Consider the following 18026-nt stretch of genomic DNA (forward strand, 5'->3'; position numbering starts at 1 on the left):
ACTAAATGGCCTTGTTGTAATTAAACTAAGAAGGAAATCCAAGTGGATAGTGTTACTATTTTAGGTTTAGCGACAAAGATGAGTACTTAAAGTACTTAAATGAGGTCAAGGGTGAGCTTAATAGGCTTAATTATTCAAGACAAACATTTATAAAGTGGACAACTAATAGAAAGTAAACTATCAAAACTCTGTCAACATGTTAGAATGTGGCAAAACTAACATTTGTTTATAGGTAGTTCTAATTAAATAATTTTAATGCTAAAACATGAACTTACCCTTATCCATTAATTCTTATAAATTTTAACCAAACATTTTGATATTGAATAAAATAATAATAAAGTTCAATGACAAGTTGTGTGTCAGCTACCCTCAGTTTTCAAATTGAGACAGAGCACTTGGTGGGTCCCCTTACACAGACACCATAGTCCCACCCTCTCTCCTTCAGCTAATCATAGTCACCTCTTAAATCAAATATTTATAGTATCTTATCTCCTTTCTCTTGGGTTTAAATCAAAAATCAAATCACTTTATTGTCACTCAACCATATACACAAGAGCAACAGTGGGTGAAAGTCTTGGGTGCTGTTCCGAGCAACATAGCAGTCATGACAGTGATGAGACATATACCAATTACAATAAACATCAGATTTACACAACACAATTGACATTTATAATATACACATACAGTAATTACACACAACACAATATGCAAATAATAATATATAATGTACAGTATACAATACACACAATATAGGATACACATACACACAATATAGAATACACAGTATACAATAATTTTTTTTTTTATATATATATAAAAAATATACAGTAGGATGTGTTGTGCTATATTGACATTCAGGCTGTCGGTTGATAGTCAGTTCCAATTGTGTTGTTCAGACAGAATACAATTAATGACAGTCCTGTGTAAGATTAATAAAGTGCAGTTCTAATGTATATTGATTGTGAGAGATCAAGAGATCAAAAGTCTGATTGCTTGGGGGAAGAAGCTGTCATGAAGTTGGCTGGTGCAGGTCCTGATGCTGAGATACCGTCTGCCTGATGGTAGCAGTGAGAGCAGCCCATGGCTCTGGTTGCTGGAGTCTCTAATGATCCTTCGAGCTTTTTTCACACACCACCTGGTATATATGTCCTGAAGGGAGGAAGCTCACCTCTGATGTTGTGTCTGGCAGTTTGCACCACCCTTTGCAGTGCTTCGCGGTTGAGGGCAGTGCTGTTGCCGTACCAGGCAGTGATGCAATCAGTCAGGATGCTCTCTACAGTGCTGGTGTAGAACAGAGTGAGCCATCTTAGTAAGAAGAGGCACTAGTGAGCCTTCTTCACAATGGCCTCAGTGTGGATGGTCCACATGAGTTCCTCTGTGATGTGGACACTGAGGAACTTGTAACTTCTGACTCTCTCTCCACTGGTGCTCAAATGATGGTGATGGGGCTGTGTTCTCTGTATTTTCTCCTGAAGTCAACCACAAGCTCCTTGGTCTTACTGATGTTGAGGGAGAGGTTATGCTCCTGACACACGCATGACAGAGTGTGCAGTGTTTCATCATTGACAGTGATCAAATCAACCACCGTAGTATCATCAGCAAACTTAATAATTGCATTGGAGCTATGTGTTGCCACACAGTCCAGTGTTGAGGATCAGTGATGAGATGTTGCTGCCCATTCTAACCACCTGGCATCTGCTTGACAGGAGTTCCAGGATCCAGCTGCACAGCGAGCTATGTAAGCCCAGAGCCCGGAGTTTCAAATCAAGCTTGGAGGGCACTATGGTGTTGAATGCTGACCTGTAATCCACAAACAGCATTCTCACATATGTGTTTCTTTTTTCCAGGTGGGAGAGAGTAGCAGTGTGTAGTGTAGAAGCAATGGCATCATCAGTGGAGAAGTTGTTAAGGTATGCAAATTGAGTCCAGTGAGGCAGGCAGCACTGAGCAGATGTAATCTCTCATTACTCTCTCAAAGCATTTGCTGATGATGGGGGTCAGAGCAACAGGACGCCAGTCATTGAAGCAAGTGATTTTGGATTGCTTTGGTACAGGCACAATGGTGGATGTCTTAAAGTATGTGGGGACTACAGACAAGGAGAGAGAAAGGTTTTAAAATGTCTGTAAAAACACCAGCCAGTTCTCGCACTCTCTGATGACGCAGCCCGGAATGCCCTCTGGACCCACGGCTTTACGGATATTCACCCATCGGTAGGAGCGGGTTACATCCGCTAAAGAGAGACTGAACTAACCTCTGTAGCTTCGGCCAGGAGAGCTCTCTCTGTGAAGGTGGTGTTATTTCCCTCGAAACGAGCATAAAAAGTATTAATCTCATCCGGGAGAGAGGCAGCACTGTTCAAGGCGGAGTTTTTATTCCCTTTGAAGTCTGTGATGATATCTCTCGTGTGTGTGTGTGTGTGTGTGTGTGTGTGTGTGTGCATACTTCAGCAATGTTGAGTAAAGTTATAGTTTTGGGTTGGTGTTACAGAAATCATCCTTGTTTTGTTGCTCTGAACAGGGGAATCTTTCCAATGCCAATAAATGGAAGTGTTTAAGGGTTTGAAGCCTAGAATACTAAGAAGGTTCACATCTTCTCGTGCCAATTTTATCATTTTCTGTTTTGTAGAAAATTGTGAAATTGGCACATAAAGAGCATAAAACTAAACCAAATTTAATGACAATTGTTGTTTCAAGTTCAGCTTATTGTTAAAAATGTAATTTTATGTTCCGTAAAGGGGTATTTTTTTGTTACCCTTGCTGAGATTAGTGTTGCTTTGAGAAAGGTATGATCCTGTGTGAATCAGTGAAAGACTTTTTAAAATGAAAATGTGCGATATAAGACTCACTATGCTAGGTCTCCCAACTTTTTTCCCAGTAATACTCACACTGTAATACTTTTAATGCAAGCACCATATGCACACATATTAATGCCAGCCAAAATTCAGTTGTGTTGTGGGCCAGCAGTATATTATTACTATACATTAATGTATGTCCAGCACTCTTACAGTGTAATGGAGTTGCTATTGTAATGTCAACAAAATACAATATAAGTTTACACAGAGTCAATTCTGTGTATTGACAAAATTAAATACAAGGGTAGATTTTTAAAGTGTACTAAAGCATACTTGAAATAGTTCCATTTAAGCACAACCAAGTATACTTAAAACATATTTTGTTGCACCACAGCACTGCTTTCGGCAAACTAAAGTGCATTAAGTACAAAATTAGCTGTTCAAATTTATCAGAGTTTAAATATACCAGTTTATAGCCTGCCAGCAAAACATATTAGTATACTGAAGCACCCACGAATAAAGTATGCTTGAGTATGTTATGTTTTCACTAGGGTTATAAGTGTGACTTGCATATTTAAAACTATTGAGGGAAAACCGCTCGACACAGGCACAGCATAATAAATAGACATTGCAACCTGTTACGTATACCTTGTCTTGTCTCACTGTTGCCCTTTGTTTGTCATTTTTTGTCACTTTTGTTATTCCTTAGTTTTCACTTTTGTCACCCTTGTACCTCCATAGTCTTCCTGTCCGCCCTCGTGTTCACTGTTCATTGTTTTCACCTGCCCTCGTTAAGTTTCCCTTTGGTTTCTGTTTATCACCTTATCATCTTGTTTGAGTTCTGTTTGTTCATTGGCTCCCGTTTTCCCTTGTCCATGTATTTTAACCCGGTTGTTTTCACTCCCCTCTGTCAATCGTTGAGTGTTGTTAGCATGGTATGTTTTCCCTGCCCGAGTTCTCTGTGTTTAAGTTTCCTGTTTCCCCATTGTGGGTTTTTCCTTTGTGTTTATTTGTTTATTTGATAGTTCTCTGTGTTTAAGTTTCCTGTTTCCCCATTGTGGGTTTTTCCTTTGTGTTTATTTTATCATTCAATAAAGTAACTGCATTTGGATCCGCACCTCCTCGTCTGCCTTCGCTGCCTCATTCATTACACAACCATATAATAACTGGTTAACATGACATAACATGAGCTAACATTTAGTGTGAGATAAAACTATTATGAGCAAATCTATTTACATATTAACTGTGTTCATATTAATAAAACTCTAGCGACGGTTGATATAATGTTAGTAACTTAGAAGTACCAACAATCATATATCAAAGAAAAATTATATCTTACCATTACTGTAAGGTGAAAATGAGGATTCACTCTGCTAGTGTCACTCACTGCCAATAAGTTCCTTCAGAAAACAGGCATGTTTATAATCTAATTTAAATTATTTAAGAAATGCTATTTTGTCTTTGGTATTTGTTTTTTATTTGTTTTTCAACAAAGGACAAAAACTTTGGGGCTAAATGAGCTACATTTTAAACACTGATTTGTGTGATTTTGTAATTACAGTATATAGCATTACACATTAAACAAACATCAATATTTAATAGACAAAGTGTCTAAAATGAATGAATATATAGTAATTACTGAGCAAATGTTTGCACTAGGCATAAATAGCACCTGTCACACAGCACTGCTATTTGCAATCAGACAAACTTTATCCACAAGTGTCACTGCAATACTGTAGTGTTAAGACAATGTGGATATGCGAACGTCCCAGGTTTGATTCTACACTTTTCCCAAACATGTTGCCTGTCCCTACTCTTAATATTTCCTTTAATACTACTTATAATAAAAAAAAAATAATAAAAATGAATATTAAGGTTGATTGCCTCACAGTGATTTGGTCACAGTGAAGGTCAGGGAGTTGAGAGAAAGGTTTGAAAAAAAAACCTGGGGTTTGGGCCTCTAATGCTTTACCATAGTATATAGTATTGCTGATTTAGTCTCTAAGATGGGAATTTACAGGGGAAAATGTCCAAACATACATTTTACACAGAAGGTGTCTTACCAGTCAAGTACTCTGGATCAGGCACTGGATCAGACAACTCCTCATGACACTGAGCTTCAGTAGGTACTGACGCCACCACCATGCCATCCGGGAGCTGCTTCTCAATGCTACGTGCAAAGTTTTTCTGCCTGCAAAAGAGAAAATACAGAAGACAGTCCTCTCAAAAAACACAATCCATTAGCCTTTATGAACAAATCCTGAATTTCTAGCACATCAATAGCTACAGAAAAATCTATAGAAAAACATGAGCATGTATTTTTAATCTATAATTATTTTTTCTTTTGAGTAACCCACCATTGTTATTTGTCAAACCCAGGTTTTTATTTTTGGTATCACATTCTTCATTCTTCAAAGTTCACTTGTTAATGCTTAGTGGCTATTTTAGATTAAATGTTCTCTATTATAATATATTTTCTCATTTGCTAATTCTCTCTTAACTCATTTTGGATCATTGCTCAAATGGTTGTCAAGTGTATTAATCACAGTTAGGTGACCCTGTTGGTTCTTAAGTATAATGTATGTAATCCAAACTAAAACAAAAAGTGGATGGAAGAATATAGGAGGGGACTTTTTAAAGCAGTTATATTTAATATTTTTAATATTATTATTAAATGTTAATGAGGAATGAGGGATTGAATCTGTATGAGTGGTTATGATATATCTGCAATAGTTACAATCAGTTAATTTAACATAACATAAAGAAACACAGAAGGGGATCAAAACAGTTACAGTATAAACTAGATACAGTTTAGTTTTGAAGCAACGTAAGCAAAGAATTGTACATTGAACAAATGGACAACAGTGAAGGAATAAACTGTTAAACAGCAAAATATGCTCAGATTTGAAGGAAAGACGCACAAACAAAGCATTTACAGTATAGGAGTCTGACTCCATTTTTCTTTACATATCTAAAGACAGATCAAGGTTAAAATATTCTAGAGATAGACTGCCTGCATGTGTAGAAACTGAATAAAGCAATATAAAGTATGTACATGTTTAAAGGAAAACATGAAATATAATGTTGCATTTTTCAAGTCAGCAAGAAAGCACCTAGAGTAGAAAACACACAAGGGAAATATACAGGATGCACTTAAGATTCTAGAATGCTTGAACGATCAAATTGTAAATGAGCAAGCATTCGGGAAACTGTACCAGGCAACATTATGCAATATAAATCTCTGTTCAAGCATTACTGTCATATCTGATTTAAAAGTGGACTTGGATAAGAGAATGATATTATCTCTGATTGCACAGAGTTCAGTATAAACAATTGTGCCTAAACAGAAAAAAGCCAGAGGCTTGCAAAATGTGCTTCATGTTAATGAATGAAAAGTAGCTGGTGGTGGGAAGTGCCATCATTATGTTTGGTAAACAGTCAAGCAATTTTTTCCTGAATGACTCAATGCTTCCTTCACATTTCATAAAAAAAAAAAAGAAAAAAAAGTAAAAACATCAATAAATAATAGTAATTTCCTGTAATATTTTGTACCAAACATTATGCACAAGACAATGTATTAAATGTATATACCAAAAAATTTATTAAATTAAAGTAGTGACACTTAACACAAATGTAGCATCAGAATGTCTGGCTCATTTTAGTGAATCAGTTCGTTTGGATGATTTGTGTAATTGTAGTTGAATCGGTTAAATTTAGTTTAAATTTGCATTATCTGTACACACATATACACACACACACACACACACATACACACTCACACACACTTATACAGTACTGTGCAAAAGTTTAGGCATTAATGATATCTTACAAAAACATTTGTCTTAAGATGGTTATTTAAGTATTCAGCTTTAGTGTGTCAATAGGAAAAATACATTTTAGACTCACAAACATTAATTTTGCCAATTGAAAAGATTAGAATAGAATAACAGGGCACTCTGCAAGAGATGGAATTGCCCCCACAGAGCCCCCCACTGAATATCGAGTCAGTATGGGATTACATGAAGAGATTGAAGCAATTGAGAACTGTGGTGAATTCTCCAAGAAGCTTGGTACATCCTATCTGCCAACAACCAAGAAAAACGTCATAGTTACTGTTGTAACCTCTGTTCCCTGAGGGAGGTAATGAGACATTGTGTCAAATTAAGTGACACAAGGGGTCTTCCTTGGGAGCCTCGCATAACTCTGAACTTGTGAAAAGGCCAATGTGAAATTGGCAGACCGAATTAGCATATCCCGCCCCTGGACATATGGGTATAAAGGGAAGCGGGCGTGCCTCTGTCAGTCAGGTTTTTGCACTGAGGAGCCGAGAATAAGGCACGGCCGTTTACAGTGGTAGGTCTAGTGCTGTGGCAGGAGGGACAAAACCTCTCGTTCCCTCCCCAGGGTGTCATATACAGACCTTAGGCTTCCGGCACCCCTGAGGGGGGACCATGTGCTACATGACTAGCATGGGAGCAAGCCCGGCAGCTACGGCAATTTCTCTCATGTCTCTCATAGAGTGTGAAGTGGCTGGGGCTATCTTAGCGCTATGAAATGCATTGGGGAAGGCGGTCTTTCCCGGTCCTATACTTTCAGGGTGAAAAGACCCTGCAGAGGCCACATCCTGCCCAGACGAGTGGTAGGTAACATGTGGAAAATACACCACGAGAGTTGTGAAACCGTACGTGGGAGTGGCACGGTGGTAGGTCCTGCCGGATGAGGGAGGAGCTCTACAAGCATGGCGACTTGGGGCAGTGGGACTGGGAGCCAATAGGGGGACCATACCGCGGAAAATATATCACGGGGAGTTTGCCTGAGGAGGGAACTAAGACCTTGGAGCCTACCCCAGTACAGAGCACCTGTGGCTCGTAGTGGGTCTGGACCCAAATTGCTCGGGAGGCTAGGGAGGAGAACATCCAGGAAGCAACACTTTGTGGCTAACCTGGGAGAGAAGCCGCACTGGATCAACTTGGTAAAGGGCGCTGCTTGCAAGCGGAACACCCAGTCGGTTGTGCCACATTACCGAGTTCTACCGGCTCGGACCTGACAAAACATGGGATGAGACCGATTCAACCCTGAGATTGTAAAAAGATATTGGGTGTTGCCCAGCCCGCTGCTCTGCAGATGTATGCTAGGGAGGTGCCATTGGCCAGTACCCACGAGGATGCCACACTTCTTTTTGAGTATGCTCGGACCCGCAAGGGGGCAGACACGGCCTGGATCTGGTAGGCCAGTGAGATGGCGTCAATGACCCAGTGGGCTAACCTCTGTTTGGAGACGGCGTTCCATTTCCACCGGCCGCCAAAGCAGATAAAGAGCTGCTCAGAACATCTAAAGCTCTGTGTGCGGTCCAAATAGATATGATAACCACTTACTGGACACAGCAACTTGATAGAGGCTAACGCGATCAGGAGGGCCGTCTTCAGGGAGAGGACCTTAAACTCAACTGAATCAAGCAGCTCGAAGAGGGGTCTCTGAAGGCCAGTGAGGACCACTGAGAGATCCCAGGAGGGGAACAGGCTTGGCCGGGGAGGGTTCAGTCTCCGGGCACCTCTAAGGAACCTGATAATCAAGTCGTGCTTACCCAAGGACTTGCCATCAACTGCGTCATGGTGGGCTGTGATAGCAGCTACATACACCTTCAAGGTGGAAGGGGACAGCCTCTCCGGCAGGACTGAAAGCACTAACCAAACTGCGCATCTCTGTGGGTTTTCGGCTCAGGCAGAACACAAATTCATGAACAAGCGCAACTTTAGTGCGTAAAGTTGCCTGGTGGAGGGAGTTCTGGCTTGGTTTATCGTGTCTAGGACTGCAGGTGGTAGATCACTCAGATCTTCTGTGTCCCATCCAGGGGCCAGACGCAGAGGTTCCAGAGGTCTGGGCGCGGGTGCCAGAGGGTGCCCCGTCCCTGAGAAAGAAGGTCCTTCCTCAGGGGAATTTTCCAGGGAGATGCTGTCGTGAGGGCGTAAGATCCGAGAACCAGGTCCGGGTGGGCCAGTAAGGAGCCACCATGGTGACCTGTTCCTCGTCCTCCCTGATCTTGCACAGCACCAGTGCAAGGAGGCTCACTGGGGAAATGCGTACTTGCACAGCCCCTGGGGCCAGCTGTGTGCCAGCGCGTCTGTAAGGGAGTACCAGAGCGGGCAATGGGAGTTGTCCTGGGAGGCAAAGAGATCTATATTTGCTGTGACAAATCAGTCCCAAATCAGCTGGACCGCCTGGGGTTGGAGCCTCCACTCTCCACTGGGTGAAACCTGTCATGATGGCGCGTCTGCCGTCGTGTTGCGGTTGCCAGGGATGTGAGTGGTGTGCAGTGGGCTGACTCCAAAGGAGGAGATGGCGGGTGAGTTGTGACATATGACGAGAGCGCTACCATCACGGTGCTGTCTAAATGGATCAAGACGTACTTGCCCCGAGTTAGCGGGAGAAACCTCAGCAGGGCAAGAGATACAGCCAGCAACTCTAGGCAATTGATGTACCAACACAGCAGGGGTCCTGTCCAGGAGTCAGCGGCAGCGTGCCCATTGCATACGGCGCCCCAACCCTGTTGAGAGGCGTGTGTGGTGACACCTGCTGCAAGGAGACTCCAGTCCACAAAAAGCAGAGGTCTGTCCAAGGTTTGAAAGTCTGACGACGGGGGTGATTGTCACTCAGTATATGCTGTGCACCATGCCCATCTTGGGACTCAAGTCTGTAGCCAGTACTGAAGAGGCCTCATATGCATCAAGATGCCATATGCCCCAGGAGCCTCTGGAATTCTTTTAGAGGAACTGCTGTGCCGAGCTCGAAGAGAGCGAGGCACCTGAGCACTGACTGAGCACGCTCGTTGGTGAGACATGCTGTCATTGAGACTGAGTCTAACTCCATACCGAGAAAAGAGATGCTCTGAACCGGTGCAAGCTTGCTCTTTTCCCAGTTGACCTGAAGCCCTAGACGGCTGAGGTGCCTGAGCACCTGGTCCCTGTGAGCGCATAGTAACTCTCGAGAGTGAGCCAGGATGAGCCAGTCGTCGATGTAGTTGAGTATGCCGATGCCCACTTCCCTTAGCGGGGCAAGGGTTGCCTCTGTGACCTTTATAAAGACAGGAACAGGCCGAAGGGGAGGACCTTGTACTGATACGCCTGGCCGTTGAACATGAACCTTAGAAAGGGTTGGTGTCGAGGCAAAATGGAGATGTGGAAGTACGCGTTCTTCAGGTCTACCACCGTGAACCAATCTAGCTGTCGAACGCAGGAAAGAATCTGTTTCTGCGTGAACATTTTGAACAGGAGTTTGTGCAAGGCCCGGTTGAGAACTCGCAGGTCCAAGATTGGTCGCAACATGCCACCTTTTCTCTGCCTGTGAAGTGCTGGATTTTTCGCGGCGTACGGAGGTGGAGCGAATACCTACGAAATGAATCGTGTAGCCGAGTTGGATGGTCCTGGCCAACCCATGCGATGGGTTGGGCAGCGAAAGCTACGCATCCAAACTCTGCACGAGGGACACTAATGGGACGATCGCTTTTGACGTATCAGGCGGAGCTTCACTGTGGGGGGGGAGCATGTAATCACTCAAAGCACTTACCTTGCTCTGCGTACCCAGCAGGGGGCGGGTTAGAGGCTGAGGAAGAGGTCCTGGAAAGTCATCTTCGGAACTCATCAGCGCTGGCCTGCCGGGGCTGGGCAGTCGTGGGTCCAGAGGTCCAGAGCCGAGGAACCAGTCGTCAAGCCGCGAAGGCTGTGGGGAGGACGGAGGGTTCCAGTCCAAGCCCACGCTCACGGCAGCCCGGGCAAGCATGTCGGCCATCTGCGCGTCAGCCTCAAGACGGCAGTCCAGTCGGGTCCTCCGTGTCAGACGCCTGGACGCTCTCCGATGTGGCGGTGATGTCAACATCCCATTCCGGGTCTCAACGGAGAATGCCGGCTGGCTGTGATGCGAGCCGCACTCATCCGGAACTCGGATGGAAGCGAGAGAGCAGACGGAAGTGAGCAAGGAAGACCCCTTGTGTCACTTCATTCGACACAACGTTGAGTGAGTGACAGAAGGGGAACTGTGTCCAGAGTATATATATTGCCACCTTGAATAGCTTCAATGTAGTTTTGTTAGTAATTTGTAGTGTATCCACTTATTTTTACAAGGCAGCTTGACTATAGTTTAATTACTATAAATTATTTGTAACTTGTGTCTTGGGAAGCTACAGATTTAAAGTAGCTTCCGCAACAGTAATCTTACAGTAAATGTGTTAGAAGGTACACTGCAGCACATACAGTACTGCAGAAACATCTTTAAACACGGGGGGATTTCCTTATCATGTATAATAAAAATGTAAAAAAGTTGAAGCTCGTCAAATTTGAACTTCACGCTTCAATAGATACTCATATATTGAAATATTAATAGCTCTGATTTATTGCTTGTCAAAGCCACATCGGATGATAAGAGTTTCAGTTCCCCATTGAGGCAGTGCAGCTAAATAGAAAAGTGCAAAAACCTTGGGGCCAGTAGTTTTACTGAAAATGATGCACGGTTCTTAACTTTATGAATTTAAAACTAGGCAAAAATTATTATTACCCCAGTGAATTGAAATGTCTGTGAATTTTTATGCATATGAAAAAGTGTATATAGCTTAACAAAATGTTCTAGCTTACCAATAAAACTTTGGAGTTACTGCATTAACGTGGAAAAAGAAATGCACAGAAAATGTATCCTTAAAAATTAGTTATATAACTGTTCTGGTCCTCTACTGTAGTCTGATTGAAGTAATATCACACTCACAATTGTGTTGTTAATTAGTTCGACAAATTACAAAAAGTTACATTATTGACTCTAAAACGTATGTCTGTGCCCTACCCTAAAAACCTACTATGCACAAAGGAAATACTTTTAAGAAAATCTTCAGTCACCTTGTAACTCTATCATAAATCATACAGGGTCTCATACAATCAGAAAATTTGATTCTAGCGGCTCGGAGGGGGGTCTATGAAGGCCCGAGAGGACCACTGAGAGATCCCAGGAGGGGAACAGGCTAGGCCGGGAGGGATTTAACCTCCGGGCACCTCTTGAAAGTCCAACCAGAGTGTAAGGATCTCCCTTTTGGGATGCTATTCTCCTCCAGACCAACAGAGGGCACTCGTCCTGTACCTTCCATGCCATGTTCCTCTCCCCTCCTGCAGATGGCACTAACACCCCTAACCCAGTTCAACCATCCACTCATTAACCCTCATTCCCTTCACCTGTGCTTAGCCCTATATAAGCCTGTTTGTTTTTCACCAAGGTGTTCAGTCTTGAGCCTTTGTACCCTGTTCCTCCTTTGACCAGCCCTCAGCTAAGTTTGTCTCTAGTTGCTTTATTGATCTATGTTTCTCTTAGTTTCTCAGTTTTGTGGAAGCTCGGCTTACCCAGATTATTTGTAACTTTTTGACCCTCGTGTCTCTTTTGTTTATCAGTTTTGTGGAAGCTCGGCTTTCCCAGTTTAATTGTACTTTGCAATTCTCTACAAGTAAAAGATAATGTTTTTTTTTTTAGAATTAGCTCAGTGGCAGAACACCATACACTCTGAACACTGCAGACACAGGTTCGATCCCCTCCAAAGGCAGACCCGTTACAGCAAGACTGAACCATGGAAGCGAGCCCAGTGGAAGAGCGTTCATCTAACCTTGAACAGATTCTGCCAGCTCTCTCAAGCCAGGCCACGGCCATTCAGAGGCATGACCAGGCTCTGTCAGAGATCCTCCACCTTCTGAGTCACCAGTCACAAGTCTCTTCTTCCCAAGTCCCTCCTCCTGATGTCTCACCAAGACCTATGCCTGCCTCACCATCTGAGCCCAGACTACCAGCCCCTGAGCGATTTGATGGCACCCCTGAGAGTTGTAGAGGGTTCATCACTCAGTGTACCCGGGCCTTCCAGCTTCAGCCCAGCAGCTTTCCCACAGAGAGTAGTAGAGTGGCCTACATTATAGCCCTTCTCACCGGCAAGGCTTTGGACTGGGCCTCAGCCTTATGGGACCAAAGATCTCCACTTACAATTAATTGTCAAGACTTCATCTCTGAGATGAGGAGAGTTTTCCTTCATCCTGCCAGTAAGGGAGATGTGGACCGTCGCCTGCTTCACCTCTCTCAGGGTACCCGGAGTGTAGCAGAATTTGCCATTGAGTTTCGCACCCTTGCCACGGAGAGTGGATGGGATCAACGAGCCCTGAGAGCCACCTTTCACCATGCCTTGTCTCCAGAGCTCAAGGACGAGCTGGCTTTCTGAGATCCTGCACCTGATCTTGAATCCCTCATTGACGTGGCCATCCGGGTAGACCATCGCATAAGATAATGCCTACAGGAGCGACGGCAGGAGGTCAGATTTCTGGAGTCTGCAAACCCAGTTAAACTGCCTTTGTCCCCTTGTGATCCCAAGGAACCCATGCAGCTGGGTGGAACCAGGATTTCTCAAAGTGAGCGAAACTGACGGATGAGGGAAAGATGCTGTCTCTATTGTGGCAGGTTAGGCCATTTCCGCTCCACATGCCCTGAGTTGTCGGGAAAAGCCAACTCTCGTCCAGGAGGAGGGGAGCCAGGACGAGAGTAGGAACCGTCCCCTGCTCTGTGATCTCTGGTCTGTCCTTCCGCGCCACCCTTACCCACGGCACTCAGCACCATCAGGTTTGTGCCTTTGTAGACTCTGGAGCAGCCAGGAGCTTTATGGATTTTGAGTTGTCCAGGAGCCTCTCTATTCAGTCTGTTACCCTACCTAGACCTCTTAATATTATGGCAGTGGATGGCAGCCCTCTGGGATCTGGACAGGTTACTCTATGCACCCCACCTCTCCAGCTAAAGGTGGGGCAACACCAGGAACATATTCAGTTCCTTTTGATACATTCTCCTAAGCTTCCTCTGATTCTCGGCTTCCCATGGCTGACTGCTCACAACCCTCACATAGGCTGTTCTCTAGGGGTCGTTAGGACATGGGGAACCAACTGCCGCGTCTCTGACTCCGCCTGCTGCTGTGTCCCAGATCCACTAGGAGACCTGTTACACAGAGAGCCGCATAAGGCAACACACACAAGTTTTGCACCCCCTCCGGAGTCCTCGTTCATTCCCACCATCACGGGTGTCTATGTGCGTAGGCGTTTGGATGGTGGATCAGCCCCTTTTGAGCTGCTGGTGGGACACAAGAAGCAATCCTGACGGACTTGCAGTGAAATGAAGGGTGAGCCCCATTCGATGAACAAAACCAGACCGTGCAAACATATTGATGTCGTTTCTGTTTGCACTTCAGACATCATTGGGTTGAGTTTGCCGTTGTTCACGCCTTGAACATCCAACAGCCAGAATGTAATTCAGTTTCCCCCAGCAGCTTGCTCGACAGACATTTCTCTTCAGTAAGCCCCATTATTGAATCAGGAAAATAATTCTCTCTAAGAATGGGGTAATAGAGGAGATTCACCCTTCTCAGAGAGAATGCGTTTTGACAGCTTTTATTTTCTGGTCCAGAAAAAAGACGGCAGCTCATGTCCCATTCTGCATTTGAGATGTTTGAATTCCACTCTGATGAAATGTCAATTCGGAATGCTGACGCAGAAGCAAATAATGTCACAAGTTATTTTTGGACTTGCACTGGCACCACGTACTTTCATAAAATGCATGTGTACAGCTTTGATGCCCTTGAGGCTTCAGGGCATCCACATTTTAAATAATCTCGACGACTGGTTGGTGGTAGTCCACTCAGAGATTTTAGCTGTCCAACACCAAGATGTCATTCTCAGCCTTTTGAACAACCTAGGGCTGTGTGTAAATCTATACAAGAGTGTCCTGTTGCCAAAGCAGCAGACTCTGTTTCTAGAGTCTGGATTCACTGGGTGGAGCTGGATTCACTGGTGATGCAGGCGCGTCTGTATCTAGTGCGCGTTCTCTCATTCTGCCGGTGTATAGCAATGTTAAGAGTGGGATGCGTTCTCCCTGCAAGAACATTTCACAGGTTTTTGGGGCTCATGATCGTGGCTTCCACTGTCATTCCCCTGGGCAACTCCACGAAGGGAATCCAACCACTGACGCATGTGTTCCGTCTCTTCAAAGTGATACATGTTACCATGGAAATGGAACATGTATCTTGTAACTTGTGAACTCTGTTACCATGGAAACGGATCCGCCGGAAATTTTTGCATATAAACTGTCTGGAGATGTTCACGGTGCAGCTGGCAGTACTGATTGTCCTCCCGGAGATTCAATGCAGCCATGTCCTCATCCAGTCGGACAACAGGACGGTGGTGTTTTACATAAATCGCCATGGATGAGTCTGTACTCGTGCCATTCTGAGGCTGGCACATCGCATTCTTCTGTGGGCAGGGGACAATGTGCTGTCTCTACGAGCTGTGCATGTCCCAGGCTGGTTTAAATTAGAGACGTATGTCATGTCCAGACAGGGTTGATACCCGGAGAGTGGACATTCTATCCTCAGATTATGGAACAAATCTAGATAAGCTTTGGCAGAGCAGAAGCGGACCCGTTCACTTCGAGCAAAACGTCACACTGTTCCCTTTGGTTTTCCTTCTTGACTCCGGTACTGCTGGGCATCGATACTTTGGCATATCAATGGCCGACAATGTGTCTTTAATTTCCCACCAATCAGTCAGCTGCAAGCAGTCCTGCAGAGAGTTCAGGAGGACTGGGTTTGGTTTCTGTTAGTGGTGTCATTTTGGCAATCTCAAGTATGGATTTCTACTTTGCTCTCTCTCCTGGAGGAAATGCCATGTCTCAGGCTCGGGGCAGCATTTTCCACCCCCGGTCAGACTTGTGGAGGTTATGGGTATGGCCCCTCAAGGGTGTTCTCTTTGAATGATGGGTTATCCACTGCAGTGGTTTATACCATTTTGAATGCTAGACTTCATCAAATAGGAAGCTTTATATGTTCAAGTGGCATATTTCTGCCTCTTACTGTACAGCGCAGGGTGAAAATCCAGTTCACTGCCCTGTCTGTACAGTGCTGGATTTCTTTGCGAGAGTGTTTTTCAGCCGGGGTTGCACCGGCAATGCTTAAAGTCTATGTTGCCACTATAGTGGCTAAGCATGCACTTATCAGTGGAGTCTCTGTCGGTAGGCATTCTCTTGTCTCTCATTTATTTGGGGTCCGCAGGCTTAGACCTTTTCATCCTGTTCATTCATCGCGTTCCCATAGGGAATTTATCTGTTGTTTTAGAGGTGCTCTCTGGTGCTCCGTTTGAGCCTTTGGCAACAGTCTCTGATAAGTTTCTGATAAGATTCTTAAAATGGCCCTGCTAGTAGTATTGGGATCGTTTAAAAGGGTTGGTCATTTGCATGCCCTGTCAATCAATCTTTTATGTATGGATTTTGCACCAGGGTATTCTCGACTACATCAATTTGTTTGCAGACTATTAAATTTCAGGCTTTCTATCCTCCCCCAATTGAGTAGGAGGACCATGAAAGTTTACATATGTTTTGCCCAGTTTGGATGCTGTGAATTAATGTTGATTGTACTTGCCAGTGGCATAAATCAGAGTAGATGTTTGCATGCTTTGGTGGCCGCAAATCTATCTCATTGGCTTACTGATGCAGGGGGCAGCGGTGGGTTAACAGTTAATACTCTGGGTTACTGACCAAAAAGTTCAAGCCCCAACACCGCCAAGATGCCACTGTTGGGCCCTTGAACAAGGTCCTTGACCTTATCTGCTCCAGGGTTGCCGTAGGATTAAACTCATAATTATCTCTGTTTTTTTCAGACGCTGTAGTTTGCTTGTGTGCAGCTATATGCTTGCCACACGGGTGTAGACAGTTTGCAGCTACTGTTCGCATGGCATGAATGTATATTGTTCCCAATGCGACAGCACTCGCAGCTCGAGTTCCTATGAAAGGGAACGTCTCGTTTATGTAAAACGTAACCCTGGTTCCCTGAGTGGGAATGAGATGCTGCGTAAGCTGGCCATACTCTCTAGCAAGTGCACAGGCTTATGCCTTCCTAAAGAAAATCTTTCTCAATGGCATCAAAGCGAGCGCATTTATGGAGCCTTTGACATGGCTCCCTAGGTGTGTGAAGTATGCGCCACCAGCCAATACATAGGTGTGATTGGCTTCAGACCAAGTGACACTCAGGGTGTGTCACAATGCTTTTACACAGTGTCTCGTTCCCACTCAGGGAACCAGGGTTACATTTCACGTAACCGAGAAAACTGCAAATGTATCCTCAGTGACTCACAGCAAACCAAAATCTTAAAAAATAAATCAAACATTAAACCGACAAACACTAAACAAACTGCAAGGATTAACAGCTATCAAAAATTTATTTTTTTATATCCTAATGTAGATTAGACAAGTCAAACATACCTGAAATAAATGGAAGCCCTGCATTTATCTCAGAATGCAATCAATCAGGAAAATATGTTGTTTATCTGAACCGTTCTCTTTAAAGATTTCCCTTCTGCATACTAGAATGTCAAACAACTTTTCATTTCCTTTCCCTGCCCCTCCTGAGTATCAATATTTAGACCATTTCCTTAAGTTTGAAATATATTTTTGCAGCTCTGCAATATTCTATAAAGGATTAATGAACCTGGCTTAGCCTTCATTTGTTTAACCGAAGATCTAGAAAATTCAGCTGGCCAAATTAATCCTCATTAAATCAAACTTGCTTATGGTCACTTTTAATTTGCATCTTGTCATTCCCCATAATTAGAGCTTGCATTAGCAAGGCCTCTCTAAAGGTGCAGAGAGTGAGTTTCGGAGCATGGGGGCTGGTTGTGCTTTTCAAAGGCTGTCTAAACCCGCTGTCTCTCTGGGCAGCTCTAAATGAGATCAGAGCATTAGAGATTTTGGCTTCTTGATAACGTTAACTCTCCACCCGCTCTATCTATTCCTCCATCACTCTGGCCTCCCTCCTCCCCTTCAAAGTGGTTCCGCATTCGATTAGATAAATGTTCTGTGGTGCTATTTCACAGGATATGTGGTTTTATTAAATTAGCCCTGATGATTAAATAGCATTACTGCCATACTTTAAAAACCTCCAGTATATTCAAGATTACCATATTTAGCATACGGAACATAAAGAATACGGTACAAATAATAAAGATATTTTCACCCAAAATTTTTTATTATCTTATCATCCCTCATGCCAGCCAAGATGCGCTTGACTTTCCTTCTTCAGCAGAACATAAACAAAGATTTATATCTCAGATCTGTGGGTCTATACAATGCATGTGAAAGATAATCATACCATTTTAGCTGTAGGGCTCACAGTTTAGGAGCGGGTTTGGCTATTAG

The 18026-nt window shown here is 43.9% G+C and overlaps 1 protein-coding gene across 3 annotated transcripts in view; it reads right to left on the reverse strand.

Moving 5' to 3' along the window:
- Positions 1-18026, reverse strand: part of astn1 (astrotactin 1) — a 449912-nt gene that overhangs the window by 196227 nt on the left and 235659 nt on the right. For all 3 annotated transcript variants that reach the window (XM_052129056.1, XM_052129055.1, XM_052129054.1), the window contains one exon: positions 4856-4983. In XM_052129056.1, coding sequence (XP_051985016.1) covers positions 4856-4983 — 128 coding nt within the window. The remainder of the gene's footprint in view (positions 1-4855; positions 4984-18026) is intronic.

The sequence above is a fragment of the Xyrauchen texanus genome, chromosome 6 (assembly GCF_025860055.1).
Source record: "Xyrauchen texanus isolate HMW12.3.18 chromosome 6, RBS_HiC_50CHRs, whole genome shotgun sequence".
In the NCBI taxonomy this organism is placed as follows: domain Eukaryota; kingdom Metazoa; phylum Chordata; class Actinopteri; order Cypriniformes; family Catostomidae; genus Xyrauchen; species Xyrauchen texanus.